At 36.1% G+C, this 22659-nt stretch overlaps 1 protein-coding gene across 1 annotated transcript in view; it reads right to left on the bottom strand.

The window, feature by feature from the left end:
- LRP1B (LDL receptor related protein 1B) overlaps positions 1-22659 on the bottom strand; it is a 749025-nt gene that overhangs the window by 274927 nt on the left and 451439 nt on the right. Inside the window, exons 10-15 of the mRNA XM_054208041.1 lie at positions 21487-21630; positions 20202-20438; positions 13668-13848; positions 10625-10844; positions 7733-7922; positions 1408-1530 (exon numbers count right to left, since the gene is read on the bottom strand). Of these exons, the coding sequence (XP_054064016.1) occupies positions 1408-1530; positions 7733-7922; positions 10625-10844; positions 13668-13848; positions 20202-20438; positions 21487-21630 (1095 nt within the window). The remainder of the gene's footprint in view (positions 1-1407; positions 1531-7732; positions 7923-10624; positions 10845-13667; positions 13849-20201; positions 20439-21486; positions 21631-22659) is intronic.

Genomic DNA, 22659 nt, shown 5'->3' with positions numbered 1-22659 from the left:
ACTGTTTTTTAAACTGGTGCGTAGTTGATAGTGTTAAAATATCAGTTTATAGTATTGCAATGCCTCATCAGCAGTGAAAAGAAAATATTCTTACAGACACAGACCAAATTCTTGTGCATGTTAAAGGGCTAGAAAATGATTACTGAAAAGCTCATTCTTGTATCCAAGCAACAACTCAAACACCTGCATTATGCACTGGTACAGACTCGGCAAAGAAGAAAGGATAAAATTCTGTTGAGGTACAATTAAGTAGCAAGCTACAAGCTTATTGATAAATCCAGACAGATACATTTCTCAGCATAAAGTTCAGAATCCTTAATGTGTAAATACCACAAATCACGCTATGACCCTATGAGGAACATCAAAGTCCTTGGAAAAAGCTGGGCAATGAAGTGTGTTGGGCAAAAAGCAGGAAGCCTGCTTCATTCAGATCTGAAAGTGTCTAACCTCTCTTCCTAATGCTTACATTCCATCTTACCAGTGAGAAGTCCAACTTCCAGTATTTTCTGCTAAAAAGAAAAAAGTTTTCTTTAGCAACAGTGATGGCTCTGGCAGCCATGCATTTGGGTCAAATTCAAGGTAATCGCAAGCTAAATAATTTTCATCATGTTATGAAATAATCCTTATGCTTTACTCATCTCTACTGGGTTCATTGCTGGAGATCTGTGTAAAGTTTTACACACTTCAAGAAAATGATCAATGAGATTAAAACAAACAAACAAATAAAAAAACATACACAAGCAGAGAATTTTGAGTAAGTTACAAATACCAAGTCTAAACATTTTAAAAAATACCTGTATTATCTGATGAGTTATTCTTTTTAATTGACAATCCCACATTTTATTATTAACACTTCTTTTTTTTTTTTTTTTTTTTTTTTTTTTTAAAATTGGCATTTCAATGAAAATATCCAAGGAAGAGATTCAAGAAAAAGACAGCAAAATTTGTGTAGTCTGTGTCAGGACCTATTATATACAAATATATCTGCTTGACATATTTTATGAACAGCACGAACATTTTCTATGTGGGAATTCAATTTAAGATACTTAGTCCATATAAAATAATCTGAAACCAGTTTATATAGATTTTATCACATTTTCTGGTATTTCTGATATTCTTTAAAAGAGGTCAGTGAAATATTTAAGTGCTTTATCATACCAGACATTCTGAAATATTTTCCAATGCATTTCATTCTCAAATGTTGTGTACTATATATTTTGTATTTTTTGAAAAATCTTTATTTTATTTAATAAACTCTCTTCAATTAGAATCTTCATTCAAGGAATATTTCTTTGTCTTATAGAACCACAAAAAGTCTCTAGGAGACCGCGCTTTCTTGGTTTATTTTCAGATTTGACTTGATCCCTTAACAGCAGCATCAACTCAGATGTTCTTTAAAAATCTTACTTGAGCAGGTTGTACTGTTTTCCTCCAAAAGCTGATTATCAGCACAGGCACAAACTCTACCTCCAGGAATGGCTAAACAAAGAGTGCTGCAGCCTCCATTATTAACACGACATGCATTATCACCTGTGAAAATAAAAAAGCAACTTTAAAACTAACAGCCATGCTAGAACAAAAGATATTTTCTTTTTTAGAATATAAGCACATGAATAATATTTTACAATTATTTTCCTCTCATTTTAGGGACACATTATTCTCACAGTTTTGTTACTACAGGTTATAATATATATACAATTTTAGTTACAGATTACAATAACCTGTAAGAATAGAAAAAACAATTATACAATCAGCTCATGACGCTCTATCTCCCTTTTTTATGAGGGGAACAAATATTACAAAATATTTAATATGACACAGCTACACGTACATAGTAGTTACAAGAAATTAAACAGTATATAAAGGAATGTTCTGAACTATATTGGCATCTGCACATGTTAAAACAATGTGACTACGAATGCAGATGCAGGAAAAAGAGAAAGGAAACAGAAATTAAAAGTATAATGAGATCTATGGCAGATAGAATACAAGGCGGATATTCCAATACTCTCTTATGAACACATCTGCTATTTCTCTGCCTTCTTTTTCTGCGTTATTGTTTCCTCCCAAAAGCTGTATGCTGTTCACATGAAGATACTGACAGCTGTCAGATGTTTTAATCATCTACCAAGGACTGCTGCATCCTCACTACCTCATTCCTCAGGCAAGGAGACTTAAAACCGAAGCCCACTGAAGCAAATGTTACAATTTCCTTTGCGTCACTTTGGTCACAACCTAATTGCTTCTATATGCAATGCCTCTCATGATCAAAGCTCTGTTAATTTCACATGTTGATGATACCTGACTATGATCACACAAGCTATAAACCTTCACGTTTGCTGAAACTTTAATTTAAAACTACTTTTTTCATCTTCCTGTCCGAGTAAAAAGCAGGTGTTCCCTCCTCTGCTCCTCACGTTCAGGTGTACAAAGCATTCACCACCTTCCTGGCTTTAAACAGACACTGCCCACAATTCCCTCTCCTCAAAGCACTACCACTTCTATTTTTCTATGAAAATATAATATTAAGTTCTCGTTGAGGTAGCTGTGGACATGCATATTAAACTGTCCTGTCAGAGACATACCTGCATGTTCAGGGAAACACTTTCAAATTATCAAACAAATATCAGATAACCAGCAAATAGTTTAAGAATTGGAACATTTTCAAATTTTATGATGTGCCTCAATAGGTCTTAAAATACAGACCTTGAGCATTTCACAATAACCTGTTCCTAGACATTTTGTCCCACCTACCATACATCACTTTTTAGAAGCAAATGTGTCTACAATCCATTAATATCCCACTGAACTTTCAAATAAACTCATATAAAGTAATTAATACAGAATGCTGTGGGAAGCTGCTGTGGTTATTGTACTTTCATTAGGCAGGGTGTGAGGGAGATGGCAAGAACATGGCTGTATAAACAGGGAAAACTGGAAGTCTCTATGCAGTATGAGGGCTGGACCGCAATTTTAAACAGAGCAGTTCCAACTTAGACTGGGCACTTAAAATACTTTAATTGATCTTGACTTCATGTTTTAGACTATGACCTAAAACTTTGTACAAAAATCAACTCCTTTATTACACCTATGCTCACCAAAACCCAAACATAAACAAAAGATATGTACTTGCATCTAAACCTTGGAAAACCTCGGGTACAACACCGCTCAGAAAAAGTAGCCTTGAAACTCTCTACATCTTTACAGGGCCACCCATTATACAAATCAAAGAATGCCCGTAAAACAAACACGTCAGAAGATACAAGCAGCTGACAAAACAAACAAACCAAAATAATCTTCAAAAGTGAATCCAAACCGATAGAGCACAAGTCAAAGAAATTTGCAGTGATTTCATTAAAGAATATACATGAGTTTGTCAGATCACTAAAAAAGAAAAAGGCCAAAGAAAAAAAGACTATTTAAGACAAATATAGAAAACACTTTGAAAATCCATGATGATTGTGAAGCCCAATGCAAGCTTAAAATAAATAAACTCAAAATTAAAACACTAGATCAAAGTCAACTGGTCGGTCTTGAAGATGAAAAGTTCCTACTTAACCTCATAATTGTGATGACAAACTACAGCACAGTAGGTTACTTGCTAAGTAAGTGATAAAAGAGAGGATGACGACAAGGAAAATACAAGCACCAAGAGTTAAAGCAACAAGATCCTAGATAAAAAGGTTTATAAAGCGAGCTTTAAAGAAGTCCTCAACTTGAAGGTGCAATGAGACCTTCAGTCCCGCTCAGGCCCATCAGTCACACTGAAGAGACTCCTGGGCCAAAACGTCTCCTGAAATGCAGTGCAACAAACAGGTTAAGTCTCTTAATTGATTAAGCTATGGAACTTGTTTAGCTACCAAGTATTTATGAAATTAAATTTCCTTGACTGCTGTTCATAACAGCTATTTTATATAGGTGTTCTTAAAATATTCCCCAAATTTTAAAACTACTTTCAAAGCTATTATCATATTTTTCCAGCTTTTGAAACAGCTGCTGTCCTGCTACTTGCATATGATTAAATTAGGCTGATTCCATTTTAATTTTCTAAATAATCCAGAGCTAAAACAACATACTTGCATCTTAGTCATCATTCTCGGAAAAAAAAAAACAAACAACCACCCCACCACATTATGGAAACCATATACATTTTTTAATATTCTCATTTAAAAGATACACTGAAGTATTTATTGATGCTTAGTAATCATTGTACTTCTATGTTTTCATGAGTATTCATTTATGTTTGTACCTTCCCATAAACCTAACTTCAAGTACTGCTGAAGTTGTGTAAGCCTACTTTTAGGATCACACTACACATATGAAGAGCAGCAGCCTGGTGCTCAAGCAGCTCTTCTTTGCAATCTAAAGAGCTAAAATATCAACTGATTTCCAAAAAAGCTATTTTAACAGCTGTAAATGGACTTATACAAGAATCACTTACATATCAATAGCAATCTCCCCTTTCATAGCAGTGGAAATACCCTTAGGCCTAGGCAGGTTCAGATGCTGACTGTAAATCCAGTTCCTATGATTACTATTCTTCCTGCCACCTCCCCATTTTTAAGATATTCCTGACACATAGAGACACAAGGACAATGCCTAAAAGTAAAATGAATTCTAATCCCTGAAAGCAAGAAAAAAAAAGGTTCCCCTGCAAGAAGATCATGCCTCATGAGATACAAATACGGTGAAAACAACCTCTTCTTAAGGAGATACCAGAAGAAGCTTAATGTTGCTACCCATAGTACTAAGCAAAGCAGGATTGGCACAGTCAAGTATCCTGTAAAAGACCTCCTAATAAGAATGCCACTCTCAATTCAAATATGCCAAAATGAATTGTCATGGTTTCGGCTTGTAAAGACAGTGACAATAACAGCAGTATCAAAACAGTAATCTCAAAAATAGCAGAGCAAAATGTTTTTAAGGCACGTGCGCATAAGCTATAAAATATAGCTCATACCATAAGATGAACTACTATGGTTTTCTCTGTACTACATGATTCAGCTTTGATCTTGCTCTTTCAAAAGAAACACACCAAAAAAAAAAAAGAAAAGAAAAGAAAAAAGAAGAAAAAAATTAGCGTCACTTTCTTTAAAATGAACTCTTATTATTCCTTCGGGAACAATGCAAGATCAACCTCACTGAGAGTGACAAAAAGGGAAGATCCTAAAGGCTGCAGTTAACTTACAAAATTCCAATTGCAATTTCAAACAAAGAATGCATTAATGAGCCAAATCCTCTTTCTCGAGATTTAAGCTCGTTCAGGTAAAAACGTCTAAAAGGTAATATTTTAGTATTCTGTCTCTGATGCTAGCTTATTTGGAAGCTAATAGCAACTGCATTCATTTTTAAATTCCCCACCCCACCCCCATTTTTTTTTTTGTCTAAAAACAAAGAAACTTTCTGAGTACTGAATAAAGCAGCAGAAGTACTAAGTTTTTAAAGCAATGACCACATCCTCTCTTAGCAGACACAGTTCAAAGCATTCTGAAATTTGGCGACCTTGAGGGTAGATTTGGGGGCAGACTTTGCCTTCAAAAAAACCCCAAACACAACAAAAAACCTCAAACACATGTGACACTAGAAGTAAGAGAGCTGAAAAGCATCTGTGGTAAGAGATGCACTGTTACAATGACCTTGACACAGCACAATACTACACATACTACAGTTTGCTTTAGGTATTGAAAATTTAGATGTTACAATATCAGAAAATGGAAACTATCAGCATTGCCTCCATACTCATAAAACCAATTACAAGTTGGCTGGCTGCACCTCAGCTCTCCATAATCAAGTATTAATCTCAATTGCTTTCCCTAAGAAAGCCTAGCTAGGCATATAAAAATATTATTCAGCAGGAAAGGGAAGACTTTGCATTAACCCGTTATAAAGAAAATCACTAAGCTTTTCAGTAGGGCCTCAGATGGTTAAGTGAGACATTTTAAAAAGTGGTTTTCCCACAGAAAAGTAAACTGGAAGACTTTCTTTTAGATAGAGAAGTCTTTGTCTTTTCCAAGGAATATTAACTACATATCTAAGTCTTCAAAACCAGTAAATTTTAAAATGAAACATAAAATCAAACACTATACATGCAGACATTACATGCCAAGTATTTTGCCCGTACACATGTGCACTTCCCATTTTATACTTTAGCATCAATTTGAAAACAGAGCTGTTTCTTCCCTTTGCAAATCACCAGTTGTTTTATTGAGGGATGGAAAAAAAATGGTAAGACTAGACAGAAGAAAAACAATAAAGAAATATTTAGTATGCGTGGTATGTAAAACCTCTGAAATAAACCTATGCAAAATATTTAACCAGTATATGTAGGGAAAATACTCACTATACTTTATTTTCATATATACATGTATCAATTTTGTATACAGATAAATGTGTGTGTATATATATACACACACATTAGACATATAGATATATGCCTATAACAAATATAAAGGCTAAATATTTTCTACCTATGATTCCTAAATATTTTTGCTAACGTTTTGATTCTCTCCATTCTGTAATAGTTTTATCTAAGCCATTCATTGATTACAAACAACAGAGACATAGTCAAATCTTCCAAGTGCTAAGAATAGACATGAACAAGACACTGTACCCACATCTAGATCTGAAGGTCATAATACTGTGAAAAAAAAATTGGCCTTCATGCACAGGGACAAAGTACTCGTAATAGAGTCTGTACACTTAAAAAAAAATAAAATAATAATAATAATCACTGTTTTAACAAGCATATTTTAATGTTGTATCTGTACTAAGTAGCATTCGGATAAATGGTGAAATTTACATGTTGTCACTTTTCTGGTTCATGTACAGGATCAATTGCAGCAGGACTGCCAACACCTTAGTACCTGATTTTCTATAGGAACTGTTGAACTGGAAATGTTCTACATGTCAAAAATTATGATCTACAGACATTAATATTTAATATGGTCGTCTTTTAAACGGTATTTTTAGTAGACTAATTCCTGATGTTCAGTTTTATGTTTGGTGGCAGGCATTAACTGGACATTAACCAGAAATATGTTTTCATTAAAGAGAGCAAATATTCAACAACTCATCTTAATGCTGTATGCCATAAATGGATTCCAAAGTTTTCTTCAGTAAAATATATTTGTAAATTTCCCTGTATAGTAGCAATTGCACTTCATAAACTACATCCATGCAAACCTATGGCCTTTATCTCATTTCTCTACTGATATAAGTAGCAACAACTATGTATTTTTCCACTACTCTCAAAGGTCGCTTACTCCGATTCCGTGTAACACGTACTTTCAGGAGATTAAGTCATATGGTGCTGATGTAGACCAATATGGGAGAGGAAATTCCAAAGAGGAAAAGACAGACACGATCTATGATCTTATTTAAGAAAAGGCAAATGCAATAATATATTTTATGTCTATGCGCCAATATGTATATGTTATCTATTGTATTTTATCAACACAGTATCTCTTTGACACACAGGAAAAATGGCAATAAAGGCAGTGTAAATACATGGAAAAAATCCAGACACGTATAATACTACGATTCACTTTTTAATAAGTATGAGATGATCCATTTCAGCATCAATGGATTGAAACATTGGAAAGTATCTTTCTCACGCCACAAGTTTATTCTTTTTGCTATTGTTGTTCATCTAGTCACCTCAAAATACCAGGAGACTGTAAAGTACAATATCCTTTTATAACAGATCTTTGAAGAAATTGTATGTTTTGAATACCTTGCTGTTTACGTGGATCATAAATCTGGAGCCCAAACAAAGGTGGTCTCTCACTTCTTAACAGCGTCACATTCCTCGTAACCAGATCCAACTGGAAAATTGACCCATTCATATAATCTGTCCAGTAAATATAATTTCCATGATGTGACAGTCCAAAGGGATGATTCAAATCTTTTCCATTATAGACTACCTGCAATTAATTAGTGGTAGGTAAGCATTTGCAAGGTTAAAATAATTATTAATTTTTCTTAGCATACACTACAGAGAACATAAAGAACGAAATAGGAATACTAAGAGAAGCACTGTGCCCAAACATAACAAATTAATGTAATAAAATAAAGTGTCTAAAGCTGTTCTAATATGTAACTTCAGAACTTAATAAATCAATTCTAAGCGTTCCCTTTCAGGTAATGCAGAGGAATGTAGGCAACCATGCAATCACCATGTTCAGTAAATATCTACCTTCTTCCCCAGCAAGGAAGCGTGGTTCTTCATATAACTTTGAGTGTATGTAAAGTATATCAAATATCTGCTTCTTTTAAAGTAAAGAAGAGTGTGTATGAGTTGTTCATTTTTGTTAAAGTGTGAAGTAAGAGTAGAAATTGCTTATTCATTTCTGTAAACTTCCTCTCGAGTCTGGGTTAGAAGTTAAAAAAAAAAATAAACAAAAAAAAGCGACACAGTTTGTTCCCAAAATAAGACAAACTTTCTTTCATGCACCTTCTACCTCTGGTTTATTAATTCATACATAAAACTACAAATTACCCCCCAAATCTTGTCTTTACTTTATTGGCCACAGAAATGTTCTAAAACTGTGTCATTTGCTATAGCTCCAGTCTCAGGAATCCTTCATGAGAAATGCAACTACTGCTACACCAGAGATGTCTATTGATAAAGAGGAATAATTTAAAAATACTTTCAATCCCTACAGAACGAAAACAAAACTTTAAAAAGAATCTAAATTTACCATAAAGTAAATTACAGTAATTAGAATGATCTACTTTAAAAAGACACAGAAATCTGCAGAACTCTAAATCATCTACTTTTAGAAGCCCTGCCTTTATACTTCAACATAGCAGCTGCAGTTTGGAATGACTAAGTTCCAGTTGTCTCCTGTTGGCTGGGGTCTTAGCTTGAACTAATGCCCAAGAGTGTATTTCTATCTTGCCTCTAGAAAGAAGGAAGCTTTTTATCAGATGCCCTACCTTGTCTCTATTTAGAGACACAAACCCAAGAGAACAAAGAGATAAAGCCAGCTAAATTACAACTACTTTGAGGTGACAAACATTATCCCCTTCTGCCCTTCAAATTTTCTCTTTGGGCTTGGAATTCTTTTGGTCAAATCTCCTTATCTCAGTTAACTGCTTGTGTTTGTGATCAAAATTAATCCATCAGTCAATTATCCACCAACTACTGGTGGAATTCTTGTAGGACTTACCCCCAAAAATCTTCACTATACTGACACAGAATTAAAGACACTACTGATTCAGTTAGATTTTGACCAAAAGATTCTATAATTAACCATAAATAATTCAGCATCAAAAGCAAGTATCTTCTAGTTATTTTTGGCTACATAGATTTTACTTGAACAGTTATGCATTTTATTTAAATCACAGGATTACAGAAAAACGCTTTCCAAAAAACCCCAGAACTGTTCCGTGACACACTTCAAAATAAAACCTGTAAAGACAGGTGGCTCTTGTTATTCACCAGTTCTAGTGGGCGGCAAAACCAGCAGTTCTCACTAGTAATCCATGTGTAATCCATAGCAGCTGCATTTAACCTTCCTAGACCCATCTGTCATGGATTTTTTCGGGAAGTCTAGCATTGGTAGTGGGCAAAGATCTCTAATTAAAAAATGTCTTTCTGCCAATGTGCTTAGCCCCCTCCCTTGCTCCATTACAGGCCCATAATGGATTTGGAGCAGAAGTGCTAAATGTAAATCCTGACATAGCCGTTATGACAAACTGCAACACTACAGCATTAGTACAGGTTTAACAACAGATCACTCAATATAAAGGGTTTTAAAAGCAATATTAAAGCAATATGAGCTTGTACAGGGATGAGTTCCAGGGAGGACTGTGTCTACAGTTACAACCTTCAGTACTAGAAATCTATATATTGGTCCTATTGAGCCCGTCATACAAAGGAGTTATGAGTAAAGGATAAACAAGACGTCACAAGACATGTACTTTTTGTGACAAAATCCTCACACAGACATAATGCTTGCCATTCTCAATTAATGGTGAACTTTCAGTTGTCAGGGTACTAATTTTATGAAGCACATGCTAAACCTTCCCCAAATTATCAGACTCCTGTCTAAGATTTAACTGATTTCCAGATGTCTGTTCTGCGCTTGTTCCTTCTACAAAACAGCACAGAACTTCTATACAGATTTGTATCTAGCTAGCATAGCCATAACAGCTAAAACAATCTCTTTCCATCTTTGACAGCACCTGTTGAGAGCTTCGCCTCTACGCATTACCACAACTGCTCAAACAGGGCACTGAGATTCAGCGAAAGCAGCTTATCCAGTGAAGTTAAATGAAAGCCTCTCTGGCAAAGCCAAAAGAAGTTGGTTTTTTTCTTCCTACTGAAAAGCTCTTTGTAGGTTTGTGGCTCAATCAGAATGTAACTCATTATCACATGAGAAAAAATACCTTTAAAAAAAATAAAATCAACTTTTGTGCCACTTTTTAAAGATGAAAATTTTAAGCTGTGTTATAGTCTCTTACAGGAGACTGCCAACATCGCTTGTTTCAACCGAGATGACACTGGACGTGCCGGGGGGTTATGAAGCCTTTAAAAAGCTTGAAAAGTATTTTTAACATAACACAATAAAATCCAGAGAAAACGCATGCCTGTGGCAAAACAGCAGTATTTTTCTTTTACCTTTCTGTCAGTTCCATTCAAAAATATCCTTTCAATGTGATCATAATAGGCATCACACCAGTATAATACATTGGCACGATAGTCCAGAGTTAAACCATTTGGCCATAGCATCTTTGATGTTACAAAGATCTGCCGACTGTAGCCATCCATCCATGCCTTCTCAATTCTTCCCACACTGTCATCTATTTCATCTTCTTCCCAGTCTGTCCAATACATCCAGCTATGAAATTATAAAAATGAACATTCAGATACCGTTTTAATCACCTGAATTATACTGTAGACTTTCAGCAGCAGTTCACAACCGTACATCCACAAGCCAGAGCAACTTTGGCTTTTGCATGTTTCTTTCCACTGCTATTTCTATGACTATATTTACTATCCCTGTGTACTGGGTGCTGCCGAACTGACACTTATGGTGGTTTTGCTTTGCTCATATTGTAATGAATTACATGAATATCAAATGAGTTAACTGATATGAGAAGTGGAATAATTGTTTAAGATCTTATTTAATGACACCGGAATTATAATTCTTTTTTTTTTTTTAAACCAGCAATTTCATTGACTTTGTCACAAAGTTCAAACTTTCTCAGTTTTTTTTGGTTTGGTTTTTTTTTTTTTTTTTGGCCAAGTCTAATTTGCCTTTATGATACAAATCTGCTTTTCATTATGCTTAATACTACCAAAACCACTACTATATATGAATTAATTGCACTCTAGTTTAATAGGTACAGGATAACCTTGACATTCTGTGAATTTCACATCCCACATGAAAGCAGCTAAATTACTCAAAAAACTATTAGGAGCACTCCGTCCCTCACAAAAATGTTTAGAAAGATAGATGGCAATAAAAATTATTTGAAAAATAGCTGCTAGGAAATTTTAGCATAGTTTTATGGTTTATGGTGCAGCAACGTAGATAACCAAAACAACTCTGAAAAGTAAGTACCTATTCTACTTTGGAAAAGTTAAGCAAGCATTGGAGTAATTAATCTAAAAGTATTAGTTCAGATGAGTTCGCTGAGCCATTCTCCCCTGGGCAGTAAAGAACACACCCGATGTTTCTTTTTTTTTTTTTTTTTCCTTGAATAATCTGATTATCATATTTTATTACAGAATTTACTTGTGACAAGTCTGATTTCAACAACTTAAAATATAAATCTTGAATTTTTAGAAAAGCAGAGGGTAGCAAATATACAAAGAAACACCACTTTTCTCTTTTTGGTTTTTTTTTTTTTCTTAGAGTTCTTTTTCCCTCGAAAGGAAAAAGAGGTTCACAGGAAGAAACACATAAAATCTGTATGTAATCTATGAAGTGTCTAAACAGTTTTTCAGCTCATATGATGCACAGTGACATCGATATGCTGAAAACATTTACTAGATAGTAGACATTTACTTTTAAAGTGAAATCTAGGATTTCAATTATTACGAATTAAACAGAGGAAAAACATCATATGGACCTTAAATGTATCCTCCTTGTTAAAGTTGCTGTGATTTAATTGGTATTTATAGACCTCACCTTTGATTTCACCATATTTAGGTTTCTGAAATTCTACAAATTTCTGAAATAACTTGTATGATCCTAACCCACTTAACCTGTCTATAATTTGAAGAATAAAGTTCTGGAATTTAAAAACTGAATTTACAAAGGAATGAAACACTGAAGTGAAAAACAGTTTTGCCATCAAATCTGTGTAAATGATGCCAAATCTACCTTTTTTTGTTTCTTTTCTGGCTCCTCCAAGTCACCCACCAGGTTGTTTTATAAATATATGCTAAGAACATCAATCAATTTTTGATCCATGAGGCTTATAAACTCCATTGCATGTTTGACTCAAACACCACTAGGTCTAACCACAGAATTAGAAAACCTGCGTACGCCCTAAAGCTCAGGCAGAGATGCAGGTCAGTATGGTATTTATTTTACTCAAAGACAAAATATGTTTTACAAATATTTACATGACTGCGCAACAGCAATTACTGAGCCTTTCTCCATCAACTTTTTCTCTGTGCTTATCCTAGTTATCATGTCATAAGCTAAAACATGCTTACAGTAACAGACATCTACATTAATGTGCTTTAATTGTATCTCAAAATGCAGTTAATGCTTCTACATCGGTTAAATCAAGACTAATATTTTCTAAACATAATTAAAATGCCATAATAAATGCTATCCCTCAGGAAAAGATTCCATGAGAAGTATAATCATGAAGGGCACACTATTTTATTAGAAAAGTGTTTTATATAATAGCCCTTTTCAGACTGTACATCTTCATACAGTATTTCCTTTGCCATGCATTTACTGAGCTGGAAAATTTAACAAAGTAATTGTAGGTATGGTTATGGTTTGTGGTCTGATTTTACATCCTCACTATCTGACTTTAATTAATTGTAGCCTTTCCACAGTCACTCCCATTCCTCAAAGGACAAGCTCAAAAGTGAAAACCTGATAGTGTAAATACATTCTACTACTAGGAAAACAGCAATCAATTCAGCCACACTAGAATTACTTGCCTACATCACTCTCCAGCGACAATTCCCTGAATAAACGTTACAGTGAATTTTCAGGTAAAACACAACTATACCACACTAATATAATGTTCTTTTTATTATGCAGCCTATCACAATTAATTATGCCAGTAAGTAATGGAAAGCACCTGTCTCATTTAGTTTTGTAAACCAATGTGTACAGGGATATAGTTACAATTATCTTCAGAAACTGAGACTTACAAAGAGAGAAATAAAGGAGAGTATTATAAAGTTCTCTTGGTATTAAAAATACATACAGGTCTGATACACTCAATTTGTTTGAGAAGTAGGTGAATCACATCCAAATTAACTTGACATTAGTTCAATGGTGTCTGGGCATACACATTTTTCTGAAGGCTTCAGGCAAGAATGCTGGACAGGAATTACAAATATTGTAAACTACTGTAGAGTTACAAACTACTACATGACTCTACAAACCCCAACCTAAGGAAAATTCAATCCCGTATTTATGCTATAAAGACACGCATTAAACAACATTAAATAGTCTACATCATACCCATTGACAGGATCAACAACAATTCCTCTAGGGTGGGACATGTCTCCCTCCAACAAAGTTTTTCTACTCTGAGCAGCTTTTTCCAGCCTGGCTACAGCTATTGTTTTCCTGTGACCATCGTTTGTCCAATAAAGATTATTTCCAATCCAGTCCACTGCGATGCCTTCTACATTATCAAGATCTGTTGAGAGAGAGAGAAGACGGTAGTAAGAGATTAATATTATATGTGTATGTTCTAACATTATCCGTTATTATAAACAATGGACAATACATGGTCCATATAGCTAAATTAGATTTCCTTCAACCTGAATTATAAACTTCCTTCAATCTGAATTATATTTGCTGTGTCTGTCAGAATTAGTCTTTGCTGAAAACACCCTATAAAAGACAAAGACTGGTCATAAAACTTGCGTATTGCACTATAAGCCTTCATATGTTAACCATAGCTGGCCCTGGGCAAACCCTACACAGCAATATCACTCAAGTCAAGAGCAGCTTCCAGGATCAGCTCCAGTACTCTAAATTATGCTTTTATCCAAGTCACAAATTTCTTTCCTATTAAAAAATAAGCAAAACAGGTATTTAATTTACATTAGTTCCATTGTCCCTTGACCCTGCAAAACACATAAGTGAGAACATCACAACAGTCCCAGTTATTCTCCACAGCTAAGTATATGAGCAAACTATCACCGCAGGAAGCAATACATGAGCAAGAACAATGCTACCATTGGGTGTACTGATGGGCTCAGGAGTTTGACAGTGGTAGGGCCCCATCCAGAACCAAAAGGAGTCAACAACGCTCATTCCATGCAGCGTGGAGGTCTCCTCATTTGAGAAATAATAAAACAATTCCCCAAGCAACAAGTTCTCCCTCAAGCTTATCCAACACCCCGTAACATTAACTGAGCTCTACCCTCTCCCATATGATCCCAATTCCTTAACTGACAACGTAAGGTCTCTAAAAAGTTTTCCACCTCTCTTCATCATACCCTTCCCCTTTTCTTTCAGAAAGATATCGGTCTCCAAGTGTGTGGGGGGGGGATATGGAGAATTTCCAGTCATTCTCCCCTGGCCTTTGTAGCATTGTGAAGGTCGAAGCACTAATTTAGTCATCGCCCTTTGCCAAGCAGCTGATCTTACAAGCCTGCCCTCTGGCACGCTCCCGCCGGCACAGTCAATTCTCAGCTACAGGAGGAGCCCACCATTTGCCAGGGGATACCTGAGGGCTGTAAATGCTGGGGGGAATGACGGAGCTTGGGCCATGGCATTGGTGACCACCATCTTTTCTGTTCCCTCTCCCTCACCTTTAAACACGCTCCAGCAGCCCTGCCACTTGCATACCCCCTTTTCCTCCGTCCCTCCACAGAGTATTTCTCTGGGCAGGATGGAGCCGCTGTGTTCCACTACCGCCTCCTAGGCAGCCCTGGCCCCGCGCCGCCCACAGAGACCCCTCCCCAACGCAGGCACCAGCGCTTTGCCTGCCCCTTCCCTCAGAGGCAGCTGGGACCGGTTCTGACCGGCTCGGGGCGGTTGGCAGCCAAAGCCTCACCCCCAGCAGCAGCGCCTTGGAGGGCCTGAGGGGCGGGTTACCGGCTGCTGCCTCCTACCGCCTTCCCAGAGCTGAGGACGCCCCATTTACTTGCTTTAATATCCTCTCTGAGGTAAACTTGGGGTGGAAACGCTCGTTTTACTGTTAACCTTCTTTGGCATCTTGTCACCTGGATTAAAAAAAGGTAATGGAGTAACAGCGTAATAGCTACGACTCCAGTGCTTCCAGTGCTGAGAACTCACAGCACTGAACTGCTGCCTCTCTGCTGTGATAAAAAATGAAGGTCGGTATGGCTGAAAAGGTAAAAAATAAAACCACAAAACACCCCAAAAATAATAATAATAAAAAAACCACACTAAAATAAAACCCCTCCTTACTGCAATGCTATGGATTGAATTACTTGTTTGTCACACTCTGCTGTACAATCCTACAGTACAATTTGCATAACAGGAATCATCAGGACTTGAAAAAAAAAAAGGAACGAAAATTGCTTTTTCTGTTCACATTTACACTAGTAATGCCATCTAGATCCAAGCTTTCATCAGATTCATTCTTTCTCACCAGAGTAGACGTCACCTTCTGATCAACATGAGTTTTTTTGAAAGATTTTCTTTGAACAAATATGATGCAGAGAGATTTTTATCACAATGTACAAAAAAATGCATGTATTACCATTTTTTAAGAAAAGCTGATGTGAGAAAATCCTACTTAAACCCTGCTTACACCAGATATGCATGTGAAAATCTGCTAAACTGAACACAAGTGTTTACTATTTGAACCGTTCTGCCAGACACATGTAATTTAACTGTCAGCTTTCCAGACAACAGCTCCCTCTGAACTCCTGAAGTGCTGGTTTGGGACATTTTAAGTTGTTACCAGAGTCATTTTTACTGCAGCAGCGTTGCGCAGTGGCACTGTGTTGTCATCGTCTAAACTCTCCCTCCGATTTCTCCAACAAGATGCCGCCCCATAATACAGTCAGTAAGTACAAATGGAAAGCTCTACTGACATTCATAACTTCAGCATACCGACAAATTTTATTTTGCAACACGTCAGACATATTTTCCTCGGGACAAACTCTTCACTAATAATATTATTTAGATAACTTTACCGACTATCACTCTAACAAACTATCTCATTCCTTACAAGAGATCAGCAAAATGCTTTGTGATGGACAGGAATGCAAAGCTATTTGACTGAATCCCAGACCACGTAACTTAGTGCAGTACAGAAAACTTTCTGCTTACTGTAACCCACAGATAACATATGGTACGTCATCAACAATACTCTAAGATAAAATATGACAGTTTTACCCAATAAATGAAATACTAGGCTTTTTATACACCTGGATGCAATAACGGCATCTATAAAAGGTGCTGTTACAACCTCAATAGCATTGGAACATGATAAATTACTTCACAGTGTTTTGTTGAATAAAGTTTTTTAGTCATTGTAATACCACCATATTCCCCATCAAGTTAAGAGAGCTATAATGTTTTCAAATACCTTGTCATTGAAAAATGTTTCATTTTTTGTTACTTTTACAACTATTTACTTTTAAAATAAAGCAAAACGCATTTGAATGTAATGTTGAGGTATTTAAAAATAACAAGGAACCCCTGATTAAGAGAGATACTTCAGTCAGTATGCTTTCAATGTTTAAGAATAGAAAAATAAAGGAAGCTGGTACCTACTGAAAGCATGACAGCCATGTCATGTTTTTAAAGCTACTTTTTCCTTTATCAGTACTTTCTGTGTGGGCACAATGGCAATGGACAAACAGCACAGATGAATAAATATGCAAATGAGATTTTTGGTTTTTAATCATAAAAGGAAAGAAATTTTTGAAAATAATGTAGAAAGTAATCGAGAAATTAGTTTACTTGTCTTGAAGAAATCAACAAGGTCTAGAGTAGTTCAGGATCCTTTCTAGCTTTAATACTGTCTATAATTTCAAGTGTGTAATCATCCTATCCCATGCATATTGCTTATGTTCAATTAAACACTCATGGAGACCTATGTATCTTTGTATGTACATAAAACTGTGATGTATTTTACACTTTCTGGGTTTTGGTTGTTGTTTTTTTTTTTTCTTTAACCCAGGTACTGCAAAGTGCAATCTACCACCTGCAGTGACCTGAACAGTAACAGGAATTAAATGTACATAACATCTCCAGCTGCCATTTTTAAACATGTAATTCTTTGAATGTGGGAGCAATTGAAGCCTGACTACCACTGTATTCTTGTGTTCCTTTGTTTTTTGACTACTTAGCTGAAGAATAGTGAATTCTTTTCTTCTCTCTCGTTATAATTCCATTTCACAATTTCTGTGTTCACATTGCTATGCCCAGCTGTAGAAATCAATAAAATAAGAGTGAACTTGCAAAATAATGGCCATTCTGGTTAAACAAAATTTGATTTGACTAGAGTAAGCCAGGCTTTCTACAGCATAGCCCTTTCAACATAAAAATGATTATGTGAATAAAATACCATTTTGATCATTCTTCATTTGATAATTGAAAAGTTGGTAATTCTGGAAATACAACCAGAATTTTACAATCAACATAAGGGTGACAAAGACAAGTAGAAAAAAAAACAGAGTTTGTGTTTATGTTACTTCAACTGAACAATATTTAAATCACTTTAAAAACGTCTGGTTTGTTCCAATTTTTTTAAATTAAAAACCTCATTTGACATGCAAGCTTGAAACCTTAATTATAGTAATTTCTGTTGCTGGTGAAAGTACACTACTATTGCAGTTGTGCCGCCAACTCTAGGATAGGCCGTGCTGTGGGCCGTCAAATATTTATCCGTACTACACAGCAGTTTGTCTCCTGACGTGAAGAATAAGAAATCACAGCTAAAACTATATGGGAAATCAAACTCCAGCAGTGTTAGGTGCTCAGCATTCTCAATTCCCAGTCAACAGCTTGTAGGATCAGGCTCTCATGTAGGCAAACTGTAATTATCTGAGTTACAGTGCTGTTTGAGCTAGCATATCTGTTCTTGCAAAACCTGATAGTCAGAAAAAAATGACAGCTTCTAATCTGAGAAGTGACACCTACCACAGACAGAGTTCCTTGGCAGCATGCCGTTCAGAACGAATATTAAACCACCTCCTGACGCACCTGATTTTCTCTAGTAGCCTTCCACCAAGGAATGATTTAATCTGTCCCTGCTGAGTTCTTGCGAGCTGACAAGAATAAAAGCTAAGGTGGTATGGCTGGGGGCCATATTAATTTTTTAAATCATGAAAAATACATTAACAAGTGTTCTTTAAACATACTTCAAAGTTATGAAGTTGGACCAAGTTCTAACTAACAATGTAAGCTCCTAACCAAGCTCTAACTAACAACGTAAGGGGAAGGTGTAGGGGAAGAATGACAGCGAAATTTTTTGTGTCTTTGTAAGTATTAGGACCACCAATAATACATCGTCGGATAATCCATAATTCTTTTGGTGTTGCATTGGTATTTTTGCTATGTTGTACTTATAAAGAGTTCCAGTTAAATACTGATTAAAGGAGCCCCTTCGATTTGCTGGTTTGATATACAAAGTTTATTCATGTTTGTGTGTTTGATTAGACTAATCCCAACCTGTTTGACAGCTTTCAGTGAGGATGCTTGTTGGTGCTGCCTTATGATGTTTACAGTTACATACTGTCTGCTCCTTCCTCTACTCCACATTTGGATTACTGTTTTGTAAAATGGAATGTGTGATGTTGAGTAAAAGGAGGTCAGCAATGGAAGTTCTGTGATTGTATATTATCCATTTCCATATTTGCAGTGAAATGAAGAATTACCAGATTGACAGTTGAGCATTTTTTACCCAGCTGCCTTTTATTAAGCAATCACCAATATTGCGTAAAGTGCCATCTATTCGTTGCAACTACTACTGAAGGGATCTTTGTGCAGACTCTGCGGTCTGGGGAAAGACCTTATACCAAAACAGCATCATATCACTGCAAACTGGAGATAACTTCTCTGAGACAGGTGGATTAAAACACGGGTTCCAAATGACAGCGATGAAAATCCCTCTACTAGAACAATGGTATTTTAGTTACTTTCACTGTCTTGAGCTTCAATTTACAAATACGGATATTAAGCTCTCTGAAGGCCAAGATGAATATTCATACTGCTTATTTTCTTGAGTACTAGAAAATGAAGCAGTTGTTACGTCTTGCTGAAGCAGTCTTTCATTGAAAAGGTCCATAAAAGAAAAAGAAATATGAGTTGACAAACTGGAGGTTTTATCACTGAAATAGCATTTAGTAACACAAGATCTGATTCTAGACCAGGGAGAGTCTGTGAAGTGTGGTGGGAAAGGTGGAAAGTAGACAACTGCTGGTATTTTCTCTCATTGCTATAATAAATGGTACAAACATCTTAATCAAGGTTCTAAAGAACGTTTAGGTCTTCCTCTTGCTTCCACATGTACAACTAAAAACGCATCAGGAAAGACAATGCTAAATCACCTGTATTACCTTTTTTTCTAATGACTTTGCAAGCACTACAGCAAGTCTCACACTGCCAACCTACTTGAATAAGCTCCACAATCCACACTGTGATTCAGGTTGGAGTGAAGAAGTCTTGTAAAGTCCACAAGGGTACAGGATGGCTCCGTGAACGATTACAAAGAACTACATTATGGATCCATTAGAAATAAATAAATGAGAGAATACAGTGGAGATGTAGGAGTTACTCACTGGCAGAGATAAGCTTAAATGGACAAAGTAAGAATTCACAATAGAGCAACTTAACCAAACTTTACATTTCCGCACTCAGGAAAAATAAACAGGAAGTTACAAAAAAAAACCAAACACAAAAAACCCAACAACAAAACCAACAACCTCCAACTTTGTTAAGGCCTAGTTTGGGTCTGTTTTCCATGAGATTTAAATAAAGCTCTAAATTATCTGTTAAATGTCAGTTCAGCTTCTCCTTAGTGAGTTTCTCTGAATGTCACTATCAGTTAGTGTTGCCTACCATCTTTGAGGATTGTTTCTCGCTCTGTGCCATCAATTTTTTGTCGTCCAATTAGGAAACTGGTAGTATCGGCAAAGTAAATGTAATTGGTTTCGGCATGGAAGTCCAGAGCACGAGGATTGACCAAGTTTTCTATAGGGATCATGTATTCATCAGATACTTTGGTATTCAGGTCCATTCCCCGTATTATTCCTGGGCGTCCCTTCCCGTAAAAAAGAAACAATTCATTCTTTGGTCCTGCAAAAGAAAGATTACAAACATAAACAACTGATGCTGCCTAATCTTCTTTACAGTGCATAATGTCACTGTTTAATTAACTGGCACAATTAGTGGGGGAGCAGGAACATTATTCAATACCAAAAATTAAACTTTCATATATTCTGAAGGTATCTAAACTCAAGAAATCTCGCTAATTATATTACCTTAATTAAAATACAAATTACTTCAGTGAGCTGCTTACATGTAATTATTTTTTTCTATAAAAGTTCACCCTGAAAAGCAATGCTAGATCACAGAATAACTTTGCATCTATTGTGAAATGGACATATATAGCTTTGTAGACATTTAATTTTACAATTCATTAGGATCTATCAGGGTAATGTAGACCATGACTGAAGTAATCATTAAATCTAACACGACCATAAACCCCAGCAAATATAAACCACCATTTTTTTCACCTGATGTTTCTCAGAAACAAACAAGACAAAAGATTACAGTAAATTTCTTTCAAATGGGAAGGAATACAATAAATCAACATACATTGTGTTCTTTCATACTGAGATACAAAACATGGATACCAATATTTCCTATTTCTGAGGAGATTTTTACAATTTAATCAAGTAGGTTAATTACAAATAACTAAAGCTTAGTACGGTGATTTTCTTTCCTTAAAGGTAAATATCTTTAGATGCTTAGTACTATCAATATACCTCTTAAAATTTCAGCTGAACTAAATCAATGCCATTTGATCAAGAAATCAGACAAAAATAGGTGTTTCCCCAACACTTTCAGGACTGTCCTGTTGGCTGTAGGTGACCAACGGATTGTGTGTACCTAATATTAGGTAGAACCGTAGTTAAACAAATCAAACTTGCTCTCACAAAGTATTATGAGAAAAACCTTGCTTGACTTATGCATATGAATGGTCTGCTTCTGAGTCATAAGTTGATTGTGTGGGTAGAAATGAGGTGGGACAAAATATTTAACAGCATTTCAGTACCTCTGTGCCCAGAAGTATACCCTGAAATACAAGTGACCGGCAAACTCTTTGATTTAGATAACATACTTTTGCATGACCTGCCATCACTCCCCAAGATGAAGCCAGTCCTGCAGCGACAAGTCCGTGCTTTGTAGTTGCTGCTGAGCAGACAGATGTGCGAACATCCCCCCGGCATTCCATATGGGTCCACTTCACATGCATGGCTTCTGACTACGACGAGTGAGAAACAGCACAATTGAAACCCATTTAAAGCAAGATAATTATATGCATCGGCTTGTAGAAAGTTTAGACGGGGAAAAAGAGGAAATCTGTGTCACAATAAATCTTTCGCCAGACTATAACTTCAGAAGAAGGTGGGTTTTTTTAAGATGATACCCAAACCAGACAAGTAATCCAAAGGGCCGTCTTGTGGCTTTCAAGCCATTCCCATCGTTGTATGTGATCACCCCTTTTTGAATAGGCTTCTGCACAGCGTTTGCCAGGCAACACTCCCCTGGGGTTGCTGACACTTTTCCCCTTTTATTATTTGTTGCTTTGGTTCATTTAGCTGGTTGGTTGGTTGGCTTTCTGAGAACAGAGCGCATCCCATGCCAACACAGTTTGCTATTCATTCAACTCCATTAGACAGCACCATTCTGGGGCAGATGCCTGTGCAGAAACTAAAGAACAGAACAAGCCTTGTAGCATTTTTCCATATTTGTACAGTTGGGACATAAATCCAGCTGAAGAAGCCAAAGAATTCCTTTCCCTTGACTTCATATTTTCAAATGCATGGTTCTAAATTAGTAGACTAATATATCAAATTCATTTTCCTTAAACTCTTTAAGGTAAATCCAATGAGAAAACAAACTTTACCTTGCTATCCTACATTTACTAAGCTGGTTTACAACAGACCAACGGTATTTTAGCTCAAAAAAATGTTTTTCTCTTCTTTCCTCTTTCCCTCAAGCTTTTTAGTTGTTTTAAAAAAAAAGTAATCAAGTGGTTTAAGGTAGATATTGTTAAAGGTATACAGAAACTCTACCAAGCTGAGACAGCTTTTACAGCGAATCTTGACAAGCAACAAAGATGTCCATTCAAAACAAAAGAAATAGCAGAGTGAACAAAGGGCAAGAGGAACAGAGTAATCACAGGATGTAATAAAAGATTACACAGTGCTCGTGTCTCTCCTCTACTCAGCCTCTCTGCCTCCCTCAGGGGTACAAGAGGGGGCCTAGAGCAAGGAAAGAGTCTTTGCAG

The sequence above is a fragment of the Rissa tridactyla genome, chromosome 7 (genome assembly GCF_028500815.1).
Source record: "Rissa tridactyla isolate bRisTri1 chromosome 7, bRisTri1.patW.cur.20221130, whole genome shotgun sequence".
NCBI lineage: Eukaryota > Metazoa > Chordata > Aves > Charadriiformes > Laridae > Rissa > Rissa tridactyla.
Note: the sequence above shows the minus strand (reverse complement) of the source record. Positions and strands in the feature narration are given on the sequence as shown.